General features: G+C 48.4%; 1 protein-coding gene across 1 annotated transcript; it reads right to left on the reverse strand.

Annotated features, from left to right (window-relative positions):
- Positions 1-1,764: 1,764 nt before the first annotated feature.
- On the reverse strand, positions 1,765-12,652 carry C13H20orf85 (chromosome 13 C20orf85 homolog). Its single transcript, XM_010365128.2, has 4 exons — positions 12,528-12,652; positions 9,572-9,653; positions 7,281-7,382; positions 1,765-2,218 (listed from the first exon to the last, which is right to left on the reverse strand). Exons 1-4 carry the CDS (start codon positions 12,593-12,595, stop codon positions 2,057-2,059), a joined length of 414 nt encoding a protein of 137 aa, XP_010363430.1. The 5' UTR covers positions 12,596-12,652; the 3' UTR covers positions 1,765-2,056.
- Between the last annotated feature and the right edge of the window lie 7,674 nt (positions 12,653-20,326).

Here is a 20,326-nt window from a genome sequence, read left to right on the forward strand (position 1 = left end):
GGCATCGGCAGGGCCATGCTCCCTCTGAAACCTATGGGATAGAATCCTTCCTCGCCTCTTCGTGGTTTCTCGTGATTTGCCTGCAAATGTTGGCATTCTGTGGCTGGTAGACACATCCCTCCCATTTCTGCCTCTGGCGTGGCACGGTGCCCTCTCCTGCATGTCTGTGTCTCCACAAGGCTGTGTCCCCCCTGAGTGTCACTCTCCCCTCTTCTCATGAGGACACCAATCACACTGGATGAAGAGTCCACCCCTCTCCTCTAAGACCTCATCTTCATCTAACTAATCACATCTGCAGGACCTTATTTCCAGGTAAGTTCACCTCCACGGGTACTGGACGCTAGGACTTCGTATCTTTCTGGGGGACACAATTCAACCAAATATCTTGCTTCCTCTTTTCTTAGAACCTAAATAGCCCTGATGTTTCTTGATGGCCATGGCCCCTGTGCCCAGCGATGTGTGTGGGCACCATACTCAGAGGTGACGACCAGTTCTCTTGGGTATCAGCTCTTCTGGGCTGGGCAGCCCATACCAACCTAGGAGTTTCCCACTTTGGGGTTGGAGGAGGGGCGTGGGGAGACAGAGAACCATCTAGGTGACTGGGAGAAGGCTTCTGCTATGTGGCTGTGTTCTCAGCACTGAGTAGTTGGTGTCTGCAACCAGACCCTTGGAAAGAGGAAGGCAGGTAGTTTTTATAGAGAACAGAGTCCCTGAATAAGAGAAGCTCTTCTGCTGGGGCTTCTGAGATTTGGGGGCTCTGAGCCCAGAGCTTGCAGGGGAGGGCCCAGATTTGATAGGAATTCTGTCCCCTGGTATTTAGTGACCCTCAAATCATGGAGTCCCTTTAGGAACATGCCAGAGGGGTGGCAGCCAGTGTTCAGAGCTTAGAGGACTTAGGTTCTCACAGGCCTTAGCGGAGGGCTTCCTGGGTTGGCTCCAGCACACCCACCCATGGCTGGACAGGAAGGTGAACAGGACATGTTTGGGTGGATGGGCCTTGTAAATGGGTCCCACCCTATGGAAGTCCCCTTAGGCCCCATCAGCCAAATAAATGGAGGAATCCATCCCAGGAACAGTGAGGCCTGACCAACAAAGGGGAGGAAGGCCTGTGCCTCCATGGAGGGTGGGTAACTGAACACAGACCCTCCCGCCCTCTCTGCGCCGGGTCTGAAGAGTGCGCCAACCCCCTACTCCTTGGAAATGAAACACAAACCAGCTCCCACAGGCTGCTGTAAACTCTGCTCTCCTACTTTTTGGGGTCCAGTTCATGAGGCCTGAGGACATGCTGGCTTTTCCTTCTGGCCAGGTGGACACTCCATGTCCCTAGCCCCCATTTGTAGGAGTAGGAGAAGAGAGACAGCTAGGCAGTGTTTAGAAAGAAAATGGTAACTGTGGGGTTGATGTACTCGGGGAAGGAAAATGGCCCAATTGGGCAGCCTGAAGCTTTCTGTGCTGGACTGGGGGTGGCTGGGACAGGTCAGCAGGAGCGGTTTTCTTAGAGGGATTGGGAAGCCCGTTTTCTCCTGTGAATCTAGGCCCAGTGGCAAATCTTGGGCTCATTTCTGCCTTTAAAGCTGTTAAATAATTGCAAATCTCTTGAGCAAGGAGAGCCAAGGGATTCTCCAAGTGTTTTATTCTTCCTGAAAAACAGGCCCAGGGATATCTGGATAGAGAAACACCTGATCAACAAGTTTGTCATAAATAAGGATGGTGATAGGTGCAATGGAAAGCTACATGGAAGGACCTAGACAAATATTTTTATAGTTGAATCACTTATTTTTTTTTAAAACCCTGCGCAGAAATTCCCAAGGTATCAAAAACAAATGAGAGAAGCCTACATCAGCCAAGAATGGGTGTGGACGTGGACATTCTGGAAGGGAGACGCTGATGAGTTAAGAATGTCTAAGGCACACTTTGTGTTCTGTGCAACATCCCATGGGCAAGTACGCAGGGGACTGTGTCCTCGGGATTCAGGGGAGCTCTTCCATTGCCTGGCATGGCCCTGGGTGCCTGGCAACCGACATGCACCACCCCTGGGCAGAAGCTCCGCCTGGATTCAGTGCACGCCCTGCTTGGGCCAGCACAGCTCTCGCGCAAAAGCACCTTTGCAGCTTCTGATCTCATCGTCGAGCTCTAGGCACTTGTTCAGGCCTGGCACTGCAGATCTCCAGCCGATGAAGCCCTGGGTGGTCTGTGGGACTGGGGGGGATGGAAGGATCTGGAATGGAAATGCAGGGGATTTAGTGACTTTGGGCCACAGAAACATGAGGCATCCAGCATCGGCATGTGAGGCAGGGGTGGAAAAGACAAAAAGAAAAGCCAGCCTCCCTGATGTGTACTGAAAACAAGCACATTCCAACCGGCTGGACTCAGAGGCTCCCATCTTTCCTGGAAGTGATGAACATCAAACACGTTTCTTTATCGTGTACTGTCTAACGTATTTAATTCATGACCTCCAGCAAAATAATTTTTATTTGGTAAGAAAAAAAAAAAAAAAAAAAAAAAAAAAAAACAGAAATATCAAGTGCTACAGTTCTCATTGCCTTTTATAAACTGTATGGCACTATTGTCAGATGGCATTTTGGCAGGTGTACATCACTCTGTTTCGATAAGAAGGCTCTACGATATGCATCTGTATATACACACACACTCCAAACCATAGAGATCACAGGAATGAAAAGCAATTGAATTGAATTTTAAAAACCAAAAGTAAAATGGGCTTCTATCTGGAATAAAAAAACACAACTTCAGTTATCAATTCCTTGGACAGATTTGACATTTTTGGAAAATGAGGGTAAATGTTTAGGCAGGTTTTCCCCTTCTTTTGAAATAATCTGTTCTGCTCTTATAAGGGGATTTGAACAAAGGCAACAGTGCGGGACATTTGTTCTAGCAGAAGAACTGAGATAAAGAGGTTTACTATGCTTGGGGTTATGAGTTCACTTTTACTAATGGAACCTGCCGGTGAGGCGGTGGCAGGAAGGGATGGTCCCAAGTGGGCTGGCTGCTGCTGTGGATGAAGACCCTTAACATATGCTCTTGATGAACTCCTAAAATTAGTCTCCTGCAAGGCTACATGTAGGGTGGGTCATCAATGACTGCCAGAAGCTTCTTTGAACCAGCTACGAGCAGAATTGTTCAGAAGGGAAGCAGCTCTCAGTTCTGTTTGTCTAGCCAGGCCTTTGGGAGCACACAGACTAACTTCCAAGTCTTTATCTAACTTGTAAAAGAAATGCAGTTGAAATCCACTGTGAGACATCATGTTTCACCCAGCAGAGGGGCAAAAAGATGAAAACACCACTGTTAACAAGGGCATTATAGGAGTAAGGGTGATATGGCAATTATCTTTTTTTTTTCTTTTTTGAGGCAGAGTCTGGCTCTGTCACCCAGGCTAGAGTGCAATGGCATGATCTCAGTTCACTGCAACCTCTGCCTCCTGGGTTCAAGTGATTCTCCTGCCTCAGCCTCCTGAGTAGCTGCGATTACAGGCATGTGTCATCGTGCCCAGGTAATTTTTATATTTTTAGTAGAGACGGGGTTTCACCATGTTGGCCAGGTTGGTCTCGAACTCCTGACCTCAGGTGATCCACCTGCATCGGCCTCCCAAAGTGTTGGGATTATAGGTGTGAGCCACCACGCCCAGCCTGGCAATTATCTTTTGAAAGTGCAGATGCAAACACCCTTTGACCCAACAATCTATCCTGAGGCATTCATTCTAAAATATCCTGATAGCTACACACGTACACATCCATGGTGGTGCAAGGGATGCCTTGTGGAGCTGTTTGTAATAGCAAACGATTGGACACAAGCTGCATATCCACCCATGGAGGCTCATTCACTACGGCCCATCCACACCGTGGTGTGTCATGCAATAGTTTAGAAGGATGAGATAAACTTCTAAGAGAAAAGAGGTGCACGAAACTATTCAAAGTATGGGACAAGCTGTGTAATAACAAAATGAGGCCAGAGGCCCATGGATGTCCTTGTCTATGCAAGAGTGCATGCCAAATGGGTGACAGTGGCTCCAGGGGTCCAGAGGGAAGGAGGCATCTCATCGGATGGCCTTTTAGGTATCAAGGTTACCTATTAAAAATAAATATGTTTTTAAAGACTCTGGTCACCAATGAGAGGATGGGAAGGTGGAAGAAAGGTGGAAGAAGGAAACCAGTTACCTTTTTTTTTTTTTTTTCTGAGACGGAGTCTTGCTCTGTCGCCCAGGCTGGAGTGCGGTGGCGTGATCTCCGCTCACTGCAAGCTCCGCCCCCCGGGTTCACGGCATTCTCCTGCTTCAGCCTCCCAAGCAGCTGGGACAACAGGCGCCGCCACCACGCCCGGCTAATATTTTGTATTTTTAGAGAGACAGGGTTTCACCATGTTAGCCAGGATGGTCTCAATCTCCTGACCTCATGATCCACCTGCCTTGGCCTCCCAAAGTGCTGGGATTACAGGCGTGAGCCACTGCGCCTGGCCACCATTACCATTTCTTGGGCAAGAAAGAAGTTTGGAGGTAAGCAGAGGCTGGGGACCTTTCTCACCCGAATCAAAGTTCTTTTCCTTACCCCTGCCACCCCACAGGCTCTGTCTGGTGAGTGTGGCTTTAACAGCTGGCCCTTGCTCCTAGACAGGAGTCTCTCACAGGAAAAAACCATGTTTCGGTTTGTTCTGGTGCCTGAATGGTTCCTCCCTGCTTCCCATTCTCCAGGAGGGGCACCTCTCTGGTATCTAGGTGGGGGCACTTTCTTTGGAAAGAGAATAACTGTGGTTGTGCAGAGCAGGCCCAGGGAAAGTCCAGCCTCAAGGGCAGGCAAGGGATCTGTGGGGACAGCGTGTGGCTGAGGGACACTATAGACACTAAGCAGATCCCATGCCACCATATTCTTGGGATGGAGGTGGAGGCAGGGAGTTGGCAGAATTAAAGCCCAGCTCTGGAAAAATGTCCGACCTACATCCCAGTCTCTCTTCTTCTGTTCTCCGGCCAGCCCAGTGTTCTAGGCCATAGGAGAGCGAGCTCCCTGAATGGGTGCATTTCATCTGAACAGTCACCTTTGTAGGCACTCATTCCAAGAAAATGACAGACCCAGAGCAAATTGCTGTGTCTACAAGGGTGTTCCTTGCAGGATTATTCTCCCAAATCTCATGCCGGATACAACCTCGATGGCCAGGGACAGGAGGACAATTAAATAAATGATGACAGATCCACACAGTGGAGAAAAACGCAGCCATTAATATAATAGTGATTTAGAGTGCTTTTTTTTAACTGCATGGAAAGATGTCCAGGGTATGTTGTTAAGTGGAAAAATGAGATTACAAAGCAGCCTGTGTAGTTTGATTTGTAAACATATATCTAAGAAGTATATGTGTGTGTGTGCACAAGTGTGTGTATATACATATATATGGACATACATTTGAGGAATATTTGAGGGTAACATTTAAAAGCAGGGCTCTGGAATCAGACACACTTGCTGTGTGGCTGGGGAAAGGAATTCAGCTTTTTTTAGCTTCAGTTTTCCCATATGCACAATGGGTTTGAGGATGATAGTATCAGGGGCTGCAGCGGAAATAAGATGAGACAGCCCATGTGAAGCGGTCAGCACGGTAAGCGGCTAAGAGATAATAACAAGAACTTGAGCTGGTGAGGTGGTTACTCTTATAGGTCGAGGGACGTGTAGGAAAACCTCTGGAAGGAGCACCCCCAAAACGTTAATCATGGGTAAGAATCTATATGGGAGTTTTAATTATCTTATATTTTGCTGTATTTCTAAATAGTTTTTAGCAGTGGCTCTATATTGCTTTCTATTTGGGGGAAAAGCTGTCAGCATAACTCAGTGGAGACATTCATTCATTCATTCATTCATTCGTTGGCACTCACAGATGCTTACCCACCAAACGCTCACTGCTTGCCAGCTACCCCATCAGACCACGAGCATGCCAGGCAAAGGGCTGCAGCTGAACTCCCCTTGCCCTGCGGCCTGCATCTTGGGTTTTCATCTGCTCTCCCCGTCAGCACGCAGAACCACCTTCTCCATAGCTGGGCAGAGGGTAGAACCCCCGACCAAAATGACAGACCCTTGAGACATATGGAGCTCAACAGTTTCTAGAGGGATCTGAGCCATGTCCGCCACGGTGCAGGCTTCAGGTGATAGCATTGTCTAAGACCTCTCTTCTCTGGGTTTGCCCGGTCACTCCTGTCCCTCTCCCTACAATCTTTTCTCCACTTAGCAACCGGAGCCATCTTTTCAATAGGCAGGTCTCACCCTTCCACGGTCCTGCTTACAACCCTCCAGTGGCTTCTGCTCTAACTTGGACTCCAACTGCAATCCTTCTTCTAGCCTGCCCACTTCTCCCTTCATATTTCTTCCCATCCCTTCATATCCTTTCTCTGCCCACACCTTCTCCTCCTGCCCCCACCCTCCACCCAAGCTCCCACCACCTCACCTTGCCTTGCTGTTCCTGAAACATAGCAGCCTGTGTTCTGCCTCAGGGCTTTCGTACATGCTGTTCCCTGTGCCTACAGTACTTTTCCTAGGGCGGGTGCCTGGTCATCCGTCAGTCCTCAGCTCAAACGGTACCTTCCCTGACAACCTCGCCCTCTCTTATCCTGTGACATACCACCGGCCTGTTTCCTCCATGGTGCTAGCACAGCATATCCAAATGGTGTTGATTTTCTTGGTTAATGTTGGTTCTCTAGACCCAGACATGTGGGCTGGGGTCTTCTCTTCTTGTTCATTACCGTTTTCCCAGCCAAGTGATTGCACCTTAGTAATAGCAGACTGTCATCGGCACTCTCTAAACATGCTGGGCACCCCGCTGAACTCTGGCGGCACTCCCTGAAGTAGGTACTTCATTAACCTCCATTGTATAAGAGAGGCAGGGGAGACACAGAGAGGTCAAGCCACTTGCCCAAGACCACACAGGAGGTGAGCAGCCTAACAGCACAGGGATCGGGTGGTCTGATTCCAGAGCCCCCACCTGGACCTGCCCTGCCTTCCTGCCCTGCCTTCCTGCCCACCCCCTGGAAATGTTTGCTGAAATAATGCATGAAGACCCCATTTCCTGCCCTCTCTCTGCTTCTGTAGAGCAGGAGGTCATGGCACTCGCACGTGTAGACTTCAGCCTGGAATATTTCCCATGGCTGGGTTTGGGAAGGGCGTGGATCTGGGCTCTGCACCTGGCACTGCTATGCTCTTACCTTCAGCACTGGCTTTGCACATCTGGAGCCATCGGTTTCCCTTGGGGCTTATTTCTTAGGAAAATCAGTATTTAAAAACAACGTTTCAAACCTTGATGTACTTCTCCACTGGGGTCACCGGCCGGATGCGGAAACGCTCAGGAAGCTCGAGTTTGGGCTTTGGGGTGGGGAGATCTTCTTCACACTTGATCAACTGAAACAGAATCCCCAGAGACGGGAAACCTCAGGTGAAGCTGGGGGAAATGTACTCAAACAGAATCCCCAGGAGCCTCGGGATGAAGCTCGGGGAAGTGTCCTCCCCATTGCTTCCCCTAGAAAGCACATGTTACAGACACAGAAGTGGGGCATGGAAACGGGAGGCAGAGGCTTGTCTTAGTCACACCGTTAGGAAAGTAGGGGGGAACCTCAATGCAGGCCTGCTGCACCCAAAGCTGAGACCCATCTCCGACCCCTCCTGCTGCTCACTGCAGCCTCCTGATTTACATCCCCTGTGGGGGAATTTGAGAAAATGTTACCATTTATGGACTCAAAAATTTTTAAATGCCGAAAAGGGTTGAGTGTAGTGGCTAATGCCTGTAATCCCAACACTTTGGGAGGCAGAGGTGGGAGGATTGCTTGAGCTCAGGAGTTCAAGACCAGCCTAAGCAACTTAGCAAGACCCCCATCTCTACAAAAAATACAAAAATTAGCTGGGCATGGTGGCGTGTGCCTGTGGCCCCAGCTATTTGGGATACCAAGGTGACAGATGGGCTTGAGCCTGGAGGTGGATGCTGCAGTGAGCTGAGATCACACCACTGCACTCCAGCCTGGGTGACAGATCCAGACTCTGTCTCAAACAACAACAAACAAACAAAAAATGCCAAAAAGTTTTCAGGACCAAACTTTAACATACTGGAGGAGAGCCTCCACTCCTCCTTTTATTTTTTATTTATTTATTTATTTATTTTTAATTTCTTTTTTTTTTTGTTGTTGTTGTTGTTGAGACGGAGTCTCGCTCTGTCGCCCAGGCTGGAGTGCAGTGGCCGGATCTCAGCTCACTGCAAGCTCCGCCTCCCGGGTTTATGCCATTCTCCTGCCTCAGCCTCCCGAGTAGCTGGGACTACAGGCGCCCGCCACCTCGCCCGGCTAGTTTTTTTTTTTTTTTTTTTTGTATTTTTAGTAGAGACGGGGTTTCACCGTGTTAGCCAGGATGGTCTCGATCTCCTGACCTCGTGATCCGCCCGTCTCGGCCTCCCAAAGTGCTGGGATTACAGGCTTGAGCCACCGCGCCCGGCCCACTCCTCCTTTTAAATTTTAAAGCAATGTCAAGTTTTTTGAAAACCCAATTTAATTACATATAAAGAATATTAATATAGACTCTTTATGCATATTATATTAAAAAGAACTCATTCTATGCATAAAATTTCAAATTGTGATACCTTCCAAGAATTAAAAACAACCTCATTAAGAACAGCATAATTTCAAAGCTAGTCGGGTGGGATGAATTACAAATGGGGTTAACACTGCTGTGAATCGTGGATGCGGTGTTTTAATTAATTCTGCATCTCTTGTGTTCTGTCCTGAAGTTTGAGAGGTTGCAGATTGGTGGCCACCACCCCACCGGAACCCACAGCAGCATTTCATTTCCAGACTCAGAAGGTTTCATGTAAACATCTGGCTTTCTGGACTCTCTTGAGTGACGGGAATATGCAGTTGGCCTTCCCATATGGTTGCACTTGTCTGGGCTCATGCTGGCTGCCTCTTTGGACAGGACCAGTGGCCTCTTTGCCTGAGTCTCCCCACTTTCTGATTAATTATGCTTGGCCTTGTCTCCTGTTTCTGTCACCTAGCTGGTCCCTGTAGACTTCCGGACTTGTGATTTTTAGGGAATACCAACAGCATTTTCCCAAGAATCCCTCGTATGTCACTTGGCTTCGAGGCTGGGCGAGGTGTCCATGGCCTTCTTGTATCTGCACCTCGCAGTTGCTCAGTTAGGCAGGTGAGGACTCTCATCCTACTTTACAGATGGGAAGTCTGAGGTCAGGTGGCCGTGGCATCAGACCCACCCGCTTCTCACCTGAGTGTGGTCCTTATCAGTTGTGTGGCTTTGCAGGTCTGGGAGCTCAATTTCCTAATTTGTAAATGGGCATAAAATAGCACCTGTCTCTGCACCGGGGTTCTTGTCCAGATTTGACCAGCTGGTTCTGCCGAAGCACCTAGAACATGCCTGGCCTGTGGTCAGTGCCCAGGAATCTGTGAAAGGCGGGAAGCTTCTGGTTTCGGAGTTAGTGATCTTTGCCTACAACATGCTGTTTAATTTTATTCTCGCAAATTATAGACTTTGTAATCATTCATTCTTTGAAATGATTGATTCTATAACCTCGGGGCTCATCAAATGTTTACCTCCTCGAAAGGGGTTGTTAAAAACCCCCAGTTCTGGGGCCAGTTCTGCCGTGCTTCCGATTCAGCCTTCAGACGGTATTTCCTGGAAAAGAACGTTTCTGAGTGCCGGGCAACATGGAAAAAGGTTCAAGGGTTCTGTGGGGGACATTTCCACCCTCTACGAACATTGACTGGAGAGTGGTTCTGCACCAGGAATGGAGTGAGGAGCCAGAGAGTGTGAGAACCTCTGACACTGAGCACCTCCCACCAGCAAGGGAGACACACGGCTGGCGAAGGAGAGATGCTGGTTGGCTGTTACGGCTGGGAGGGTACGCCAGGTAAGGGCCGGTCTGGGGCCGATTCTGCCTGAGGAGGTTTCTAGGTACCAGACCTCTTATTTTGGAGGCCCTTATGACCTGAAAGTTAAGGAGGTGCAAAAGTAAAGGAGGCGCTCACTCCCTGCTTCCTGCAAGTGCAGAGACAGCATCTGCATAACCTTGACATGAAGCATTCCCTAAATATTGCAGCCCAAGTGCCTCACTTTCCCACCCTGATCTGGCCTTGCTTTTGCTCCATGCTAATATCATTTATATCTAACTACCCACGAGCTGAGTGGCATTGCAGTTGACGAACTTACATGCCACATTTTGTGAACATCGAATTAAACACTGAGTCATTTTGAGTTTTCTAGTTTCTTCTATTTTGGAAGAAATAGAATATTCGATATTCTTCGGCCAGGCGCGGTGGCTCAAGCCTGTAATCCCAGCACTTTGGGAGGCCGAGACGGGCGGATTATGAGGTCAGGAGATCGAGACCATCCTGGCTAACACAGTGAAACCCTGTCTCTACTAAAAAATACAAAAAACTAGCCGGGCGACGTGGCGGGCGCCTGTAGTCCCAGCTACTCGGGAGGCTGAGGCAGGAGAATGGCGTAAGCCCAGGAGGCGGAGCTTGCAGTGAGCTGAGATCCGGCCACTGCACTCCAGCCTGGGCGACAGAGCGAGACTCCGTCTCAAAAAAAAAAAAAAAAAAAAAAAAGAATATTCGATATTCTTCTATTCAATATCAGCATATCCCCACCCCACAGTTTTGGAGGCCCTGGTCAACTCTTTGCCCTGGGCATGAGCATCTAAGGCAGAGTCTATTTCAATCAAAATGTAACATAAGCCACAAATATGAGCTGCATAAACAATTTTAAATGTTCTATTAACTACATTAAAAAGAACATAAGAATAAACAGGTGACAGTCTTTTTTTCTGATGGAGTTTCGCCTTTTTTTGCCCAGGCTGGAGTGCAATGGCGTGATCAGGGCTCACTGCACCCTCCGCCTCCCAGGTTCAAGCAATTCTCCTGCCTCATCCTCCTGAGTAGCTGGGATTACAGGTGTGCACCACCATGCCTGCATAATTTTGTATTTTTAGTAGAGATGGGCTTTTGCCATGTTGGCCAGGCTGGTCTTCAACTCCTGACCTCAGGTGATCCCCCTGCCTCGGCCTCCCAAAGTGCTGGGATTATAGGTGTGAGCCACGGCACCCGACTGACAGTCATTTAAATAATCTTTTTCTTAAAAATAAATCTTTGTAATTTGTTGTGCAATTTACACTTACAGTTTAACCCCATTTGGACCAGTTACAATTTAAGTGTTCAATAACCACGGGCCCTGTTGAAAGGGGAGGGGCCATTTAGATTTGGGTCTTGGAGGATGAGCGGAAGTTTGTCTGGTGAAGAAGAGAGGAAGGGGCATTTCAGACAGAGGAAACAGATTCGCTGTGGTAGCATCTCCTATTGGGACGCTTGGATAAAGATTTTGTAAAAAATAGGTGTGCATTTTATGCCAAATGATAAAGTTTTTCTATTTATGAGAATCATATAAAGTTTTCCATAAAATAAATTTATGAAGTGAAAGCAATTGAAAGACACATACGAAGTGCCTAATATAGGTTTTACAAGGAAATGGTAAAAATTATAGAGGGTAAATAGGATAACTGAAGTTTAGAAGGTAAACACGTATATTTTGTTGTTACTACAACTTACTCACTTGCATCTAAATCAGTAACTTCCCATATGAGTTAAACCTTCAAAGAGATGCAATAATACGTAGCAGATAACATGCCAATTAAAATATCCATGACAAATGTCTGCTAGACATACATCTTTTAGAAAATGGATCTATCTTTAAACTTAAAATATATTACTTAAAAACCCAGGAAAATCAGGGAATTTTCATGTATTTCATTCAAATTGAACAAATATTAGGATTTTTGCTTTCTTTCTTTCTTTTTTTTTTTTAATTTGGGCAGGCACGGTGACTCACGCCTATAATCCCAGCACTTTGGGAGGCTAAAGCGGGTGGATCACGACATCAGGAGTTCAAGACATGCCTGGCCAAGATGGTGAAAGCCCGTCTCTAATAAAAATACAAAAAAATTATCAGGGCGTGGTGGCGGGCGCCTGTAATCCCAGCTACTCGGGAAGCAAAGGCAGAGAACTGCTTCAACCCAGAAGGCAGAGGTTGCAGCGAGCCAAGATGGCGCCACGGCACTCCAGCCTGGGCGACAGAGCAAGACTCTATCTCCAAAAAAAAAAAAAAAAAAAATATATATATATATATGTTCTAAAAACATGAACACATTCTGGTTGGATGCTGAGGTTTGAAGAAAAAAGAAGAAAACAAAAAACGTGAACACTTTAGTTGGATTTCAACAAGCAAATCTGTGCTGATTGTTGAAAGCCGATCTCTCACGTCTTCCTGGTGGGCCCAACAGGAGAGGGAGAAGGAAAGGGAGAAAGGCACTCCTGTCGCTCTCATGTCCCTAACACTGACCCCTTTCCTCAAGGCCCCTGACCATCCTCAGCGCACACCCCTCGAGTTTAGTGGTTGACCACCTCCTGGACTTGGTGGGGAAACTGAGACCCCAGGTGTGGACACTTCAGGTGGGAATAAGAGCCCACCGCGTTACCGGATCCCAGGCGTTACCAGATCTCATCCTGAGCCACAAGGTTCATGCGTTCAGCCGCCGCTGTGCTGAGCGGTTTCTGCGCCATGAGGCCTGGGGGCTCCGCGCGCCCGGCTAGCTCTGGCCCTGGGCTCGGCGTCTCGCGTCTCCTGGAAGACCGGTTGCCAGGCAACGCAGGACTCGGAGGCGGAGATGGCGCAGCACCTGGCGAGGGTGGGGTCGCTGTGCTTTCGCCGCGTCGCTTGGGGGCGAGCTTGCTGCCATCCTTTGCTCACGTTTGGGCCCTTCGTCCACCTCTCAGCCCATTTGCTCCTCTGCGGAAAACCTGGGGGAAACCTTCAGACCTAACACTCTAACCTTCTTTGAAAATTTAAATCCGCAGTGGAAGTATGCACACCTACAAGTGGACAAACTCTCAAGTGTACAGAGCTTAATTGAGTATGTCAAAGAGAAGGCTCGCCTGTAAACACCACCTGGAGATTAGAAAACAAATCATTGCCAGCCTGCCCCAGCGGCCCCCAGAGTCATCGTCCTCCTTGGCTCTCATTGACTTCCCTCTGCAAAGATTAGCTTTGCCATGATTTGAACTTTGTGTGCGTGGAACCAACCAGATGTTCTCCTTTGTGCCTGGCTGCCTTTGCCCAATGTCACGATTGACAGAGCATCCCCATTGCTGTGAGTGGCCCTAGCGTTCATTTCTGCTCCTGAACAGTATTTGCTGATGGACGTTGCATTGAGTTTTTGGCCACCACCAAAGTGCTGCTGTAAATATTACAGCACATGTCTTTGGAGAAAATATGCATTTTAGTTGGCGTCCACTCGTTGTAACAATCCCTAAATGAAATTCACAGATAATGTTACCTCCGGACTCCACCACGCCACACTCTTTTCCCCTGCCTATAAGCAGTAATCACTCTATAGTTGGGGTGCTCAGCCAGTGTTTGTTGATTGACTCATTGACCCCCTAGGTTTCCGCCATACCCCATTGTTGTGGACCTAGAGCTGGAAAACGGCTCTGAGACAACAGCAAGGGAATCATCTGCACGAGGTAGGGGGACATTTTTCTGACTTAGCAGCCATGAGATGAGCAGATGTCCAGAGCCTGCCTTGGGGGACTGAGAGAGGAGAAAGCATGATTCAGTTGAGCTACATGTTACCTCCTAGATAATTACCAGGGCACTGGTCTGGGAGGATGCCAGTGTGTGTATCCACCACTTAGGTATCTGAGACTCTCCCTGGTTCATCTGCATGGCCTCTTCCCTTATCAACAGATTTGTACTTTTGTGCAGTGTTTAGAGGGGGGCTCAGCTGGTGTGTTTTCCCTCATAGCACATGTTGCTTTTCTTGGTTGTTGGCAATGCCTGGCCCACGCCCAGTATTGGGGTGGTCCCGACTGTCCCTCAGCTGGATTAGTGAGTGGGCAAGCAGAGGCTGGCATTGGAGCTGAATTGATTAATTAATGAATATATAACATCCCTGACCCACGGCTGAGCCAACTGCAAGCTAGTGGGCTAGCAAGAGGGTGGACAGATCTCTAGGCAGGAAGCTGGGGTTTTCTTCCTGGACTGTTCTCCAAGGTCACCATTCTTACAACAGAGGGGATGATATTCTGGGAGGAAATAAGTGGATGGCTAGGAAGAATGATCCATTATGTAGTAAGAACAAATTCTGCTTTCCTCCTTGGGAGGTTTTGAGACATTTCTGTTAAGATGATTAATTAAGACTAAATTCATTAACAGTGCCAGACACTGAGGGTTCCTTCATCCTATGGATGTGTGTTGAGAGCTTTTGATGTGTCTGGTGCCAGGAGGGAGTCAGATCTGCAACATCTCTGCTTCCCTGGAGTTGGCACATCGAGTGGGAAGACAGATAATGAAGCCAGGAAACAAATGCACGTGTGACCTCGTGCCAGGGAGAGAGGCATGATGCGCTAGGAAGAGAGTCACACCAGGGCATGAGGCCAGCGGGGGCAGGGACAGGCCAGGGGCTGCGGGGCTATGTTAAACAGGCGGTCAGGGAAGGTTTCTCTGAGGAGGAGACATGCGGGTAAACATCTGGTGTGGAAGATCAGAAGAACTTCCCGCGGAGCGGGTGGTGCGGGGTATAGTTCTCCAGGCAGAACCAGCATGGGGTGTTTGAAGAAAGCAAACGAGGCCAGTGCAGCTGGAGGGTTCCACGGAAATGAAATGGGTGCAGAAATGGAGAAGCAAGCACTCTGCGTCCTCCAGGAGTGTGATCTAGCAGGTAAGCAGATGTGAATGCAACTAAATGATAACGCAGCCTTATATATGAAATGTCATAGGGTATATGTGATTCAGAGCCAGCCCCAGTTGAGACAGAAGAGGACAGAGGAGGTGATGAGTGAGTTGGGTTTTCAAGGATGAGTAAGAGTTTGCTAGTCTTCTTCATTCTCCTTGGCAATATCTGCACAGGGTAGCCTGAGTCCAGGACTAGAAATGGGTAGAGTACTGGACAAATGTCCAGGTTTTGGGATCCGATGTAGCTCAGGTCTCGGGTTTGCCATGTGCCATCTCAATGACCTTGTGCACATTGCTTAACAACTCTGAACCCCCATTTCCTCATCTGGAAAAGGGGATCCTGACTACACCTCCCACTTGTAGGGATCTGCAGAGGCTGAGAGGAGCAGAGGCTGAGAGCTCTGCAGGGGCCTGACAGCAGGGCTCCCAAACAATGGAGGACTTCACTCCTGGTTTATCACATTTGTCGCCAGGGTGCAGGCAGGTACCTCAATCTAAGACACTAAGATTTGGGGGAAGATGTGGGGAGATGGAAATGTGGCTTTGGGTGGAAGCGGAGTTTGCTTCTTGAGCATGTCAGTGTTGAAGGAGAGGCTGTGGATGACCAGTGGCTGGAGGCTGTCCCCAGCGAAGGCTGGGTTCCCTCTTTCTCAAGAGGTGAGAGAGGACCCAGAGCTGCACTCACCAGGGACTGCTCCTCTGGACTCTGCCCTGAGGCTGAGGCTGTCCTGGTCACCCTCAGGGCACCAGCATTCGCTAGCCCCCGCGGGGCACCTCCCTGCCTGCTCTGATTTCATGGTGAGAGGGTCTGGATCTGTGTTCCCAGCAAATCTCATGTTGAATTCTAATCCCCAGGGTTGGAGGTGGGGCCTGATGGGAGGTAATTGGATCATGGGGGTGAATTTCTCATGAATGGTTTAGCACCATCCCCTGGGTACTGTCATTGCCATTGTGAGTGAGTTCTTGCGAGATCTGGATGTTTAAAAGTGTGTGGCCCCTCCCCCGGCCCTTGCTCCTGATCTGGTCTGTGATGTACCTACTTCCCCTTTGCCTTTTGCCATGATTGCAGCTTCCTGAGGCCTCCCCAGAAGCCAAGCAGATGCCAGCATTGTGCTTCTTGTACAGCCTGCAGAACTATGAGCCAATGAAACCTCTTTTCTTTATAAAAAGAGGTTCTTTATAAAAGTCTCAGGGATTTCTTTGTAGCAATGTGAGAAGGACCTCATACAGATGGTCACAGCAACCCCTTGCAGAGGGCTTTGTGACTATTTTCGAGAAGGGAAAACTGGCTCGGTGAGGAACCCTGGCCTCGGAGGGCAGCCCTTCTTCCTTCCTTCCTAGGGGCAGAACTCCTGAGGAAGATGGGGAGCCGACATTTCCGGGTCTTCCTCACTCTGGTAACTAGGGAAGATGCCTTTATCTTCCGAGATGACTTTCAAGGCTGAAGCATGACTGTCAATTTCGGCAGTAAGTGAGGGTTGAGGAAGCAGTGCAGGTCAAGCTTTTTCTGAGGTGGTATCTGTAAAAGGCAAAGTTTTGCCTTATGGCAGCACTGGTGGGGCCATATTGGAACCTGCCATATGTCACTGCAGCTGACACGCAGACTTAGACACCCTGAGACGCCCACCTTCTGGGTCTCCCCTGAGACTCCTTTGTTTCAACCAACTATGAACAGAGCCACAAGCTTGCTCTGTCCAATCAGGATGTGCGTTATCAATCCTTCGTTAGCAGAACCACCGGGAGCCCCTCTTCCAACCACTGAAATACGTCTCCCACTTGACGGTAGGGCTGGCTTCAGCAAATAAAAATACAAGATGCCCAGTTAAACTCGAGTTTGCATGGGGCTGTACTGTACTTCTACTAAGAAATCACTCACTTGTCTGAAATTCAAATTGAGCTGGGCATCTTGAACCTTCGGTGCCACCCCACCCTCAGTGAATTTCTTCACTGGTCCATGCCCCATGCTCAGCAAGTTGAGACATTCACATACATCAAACTCTATTTTTTGTTTTAAGCTCTGGTGGTCTTTTTCTTTGTTTTGTATATCCTCCTCCATTTTCCTCGCTCTGGGGGTTGAAACCCCCTCCCTCTGATATATGAAACCAATTCATGAGCCCCTGGCAGACACAATTTCTTCAACCTAATATATTTTTTTTTCTGGCAAAATTGTTATTCCACATAGATTTCCAACAGGAAGAGCGGAGAGAGAAAAAGAACTGCCGTACTTGCTGACTACACGTGGGAAACTAAGAAAATATTTACAGCTTGCAGAAGGTTCGCCATGTTCCCATGTATTAATATTTTTGGCCCTCTCTCAGTTCTCTGGGACAGTTTATTTTTTATTTTTTTCATTTTGCTGTTGCTTTATAAAACATGTCGACAACTGGAGCCAACCGCTTCTTTTTTAGTTTTTAAGCTCAAACAGCTTTCTTTTTTATTTCATGATTTTTTTTTTTTAAACCAAAGAATGCTTTGTGCCGTGAGTGGTTTCTGCCAGCCTGCGTGCCTTTCTCACAGCACGGGTGATCATTACCTCGACTGCACAACAAAAGCATGGAGGCTGGAGCTGAAAGTGCCAATTTGTAGGGAATGTATTTGATGGCTTAACTGAGCTTCAGCTTAAGGGACCCAGAGTTTCTTCTCTTTTCACACTCATTGTGCCCTCTTTAGTCACAGCCCACGAACTCCCCTCCTGCTTCACAAATAGTCTCCACTCCACACACCTAAAGTAACAATTAGCATCACTCTCTGGGTCTTGCTGAAGAAGAACAAAGCTGCACCCCTCCTGCTGCACCCAGGAAGTTCCCTCATAAGCCTGCCCTCTATTTGGCCTAATTATCCAGTGCTGCCCCAATGAGAGGCTGCGCACCAAGCTGAGGGTGGATTTCATCCTGCTCCCTTCTCCTGACATCTCTCAAGCCAGCTCTTAGGAGGTGAGAAAAGCCCAATCCCTGTGTGACGAGATAGTCAGCTGGTGCCAGGGGAAAAGAACCAACTTAGATTTCCAAGTGTGAATCCCGCTCTGTGGTCCTGGCCACTGAAGGTGGGAAATGCCCGGGAGCCCTCTTCAGGTGCCATTAGTGGTGAAGGTGGAGAGGGTATTCTGAGCTTTGGCAATGGGCAGCCCGTTTCCATCTGCCCTGAAGTTTCCATGCCTGGGAAGGAGCCTGGCTGGAAATGTGGACAGTCGGGGAATGGAGCTTTTGCCTCTGAAAGGTTAGATGTAGGTTTCAGTCACAAATACTGAACTTGACTGGGCATTTAAGTGCAGTAATTTTCTAGGATTCCAGACCATTTTACTTAACTGGGATGGCAATGGGGAGGACTCTGTGGCCCATGGAGGGTCAGACAGAAGGTTTGGAAAGAAAACTGGATCATTGGGTAGAAGTGGGAGGAAGGAGGTTCTTTTCCATAAAATTACAAAATCCATTCATTCATTCATTTACTCAACTGGGTGGCACTAGGGAAATTTGTACTCCTGTGTACATGGTTGAGCTGTCAATCTGATGATCACCATAGCAGAAGTAATAGCTGAAATTTATTAAGCACTTTCAATAACAAGTAATTCCCAAGCATCATTGCATTTCATCCCCATAATAGCCCAATGACGTAGACTATGATCATTCTTATTTTGCAGAGGTGGATATGGAATCAGAGAAGTTGAGCCACTTGCTCATGGTCACACAGCTATAAAGATGGAAACCAAGATCCAGATGCCCTTAGTCATCAATAAGACTAATTTCAAATATGCCTGGAATATATCCGTCTAGGCCCCTTAGATGGATAGTGGACAGGAATGTGTCATTTCCCAAACAACAGTCTCAACAATTTGAATGATTATAAAGAGAGTGAATGGCATTGCTATTTTCTGTGTTTTCCCACTCTCTCCCTCTGAGACTTGAGTGAAAGGTATTTCAAATGAAAATTTGTGGGTGTTTGTTAAGGGCCTACCGTGTGCCTAGCTCCCCATGTGGTGTAGGTCGGAACACAGAGTGAACAATGGGCAAGGCTGTCCCAGAGTGGGCGGTCTGGGGTCAAAGTCTCACTCCAGGCCCTACCACCTGGAGAGTGCTCAGCACATAGTGGGCCCTTGGTGGGTACCTGCTTTGTCCAATGAAGGCTGTTCTATCCATTCTGAGGATGGACACTTCACCCAGGACATGAAATGGCATGAGTGGTTAAGAACTGTAGTCTCCATCTTCATGGCAAGGAGAGCTCTTTTCCTATCATGGATGTGGAGACGAGAGCCACTGAGACACCGTGTGTTTCATGTGAAAGGCAAATGGATTTGTGGATTGATCTCTTTCAGCAGCCTTCACACCGTGTCTGGGGAGACATCTCTTTGAGACTCCTATTGTTCATTTTCAGATAACTTCATATAAAATGGATTTTAAATGAAAGCTTGGGGGCTCTATGAAATCCAGAAGGCTAAGTTGGAAATATCTATTATTTCAGAGATTTGCTGGCACTGTGATTATAGAGCAGCTCCGTATGTGCCAGGTCTTTTAAACTCAGTTAATGAGAATCGCAGCTGCCACGGCTCCCAGTTCCTGACCGTCTAATCATTGCAGAGGATTAGTGGGGGCGCTGGGATGGGAATCTGGGGGGACTTCAGCAGGTACAGATTTGAGGGGCTGTGATCTGCAGTCAGCCTCACTGACCTGTAGGGTTTTTTTTTCCCCTCTGTGATTGGGAGAGAAAAAGAGAGTGAGCAAGTTGAGATTCTTGGGTTTATGAAATTTTTGTGATGCCTTGACACTGTCCATGATAGAAGAGAGGTCCAGAGCTCCAAGCTCTTGGGGTTACCTAGATTCACCCAAGGAAGTTGCAAGTCCTCCTGGATCAGAGGAAATTTGGAACCTCCAAGAAGAAAGGAAGCCTGCTGCTAGTCTCCCAAAGACCCCCGATGAATATAAGAACCCTACAATTGTCCTGCTAATCAGCTGGGCCTTTGTCCTAGCTGGGTGCCTTTGAATGGCTTTGGTCTGGGAGGGGCACACTGTGACCTGTTCTATATAGGTGCCTCTGGCCTGGAGAATGGGCTGGGAAGCAACACTGGAGGTCGGGGCCTAGATGGGGGTTTGCTGATGTCTAGATGCGTGCTGATGACGCCCAGGCCAGAGAAGTAGCATTTGGGTTGGAGAGAAAGATACAGGGGATATGGGAGAAATGAGGAGAATGTGTCAGCCAGGACTGTCTTACCTGAAAGTGTTAGATAGTCAGCTCAAATCAGTTTTGCATGAAGACAGGGGATCATTTAGCTCTCATGTTTGAAGAGTCCAGAGGCTTCAGGTAAGGCTGCATCCAGGGGTTCAAGGGATGCCATCAGAACCAGGTCTTCTTGACTCTGTGCTCCCCTGCACTGGCCCATCTCAGGCAGGTCCCTCCGGGGTGGCCGCTGGCCGCTCCAGTCTCCAAGTTGGATGGAGTTTGCTGTCCTCCCCATTGCTCCTCTGCATGTCTCAGGTTTTGCTCTGACTGCACTGCTGTGGGTCTTGTGCCACCATGGTCACCATGGTCAGAGGACGGAAGCTGACGGACAGACTGGGACCCCGCGGCCA

This window comes from Rhinopithecus roxellana, chromosome 13 (assembly GCF_007565055.1).
Source record: "Rhinopithecus roxellana isolate Shanxi Qingling chromosome 13, ASM756505v1, whole genome shotgun sequence".
NCBI classification, from domain to species: Eukaryota; Metazoa; Chordata; class Mammalia; order Primates; family Cercopithecidae; genus Rhinopithecus; species Rhinopithecus roxellana.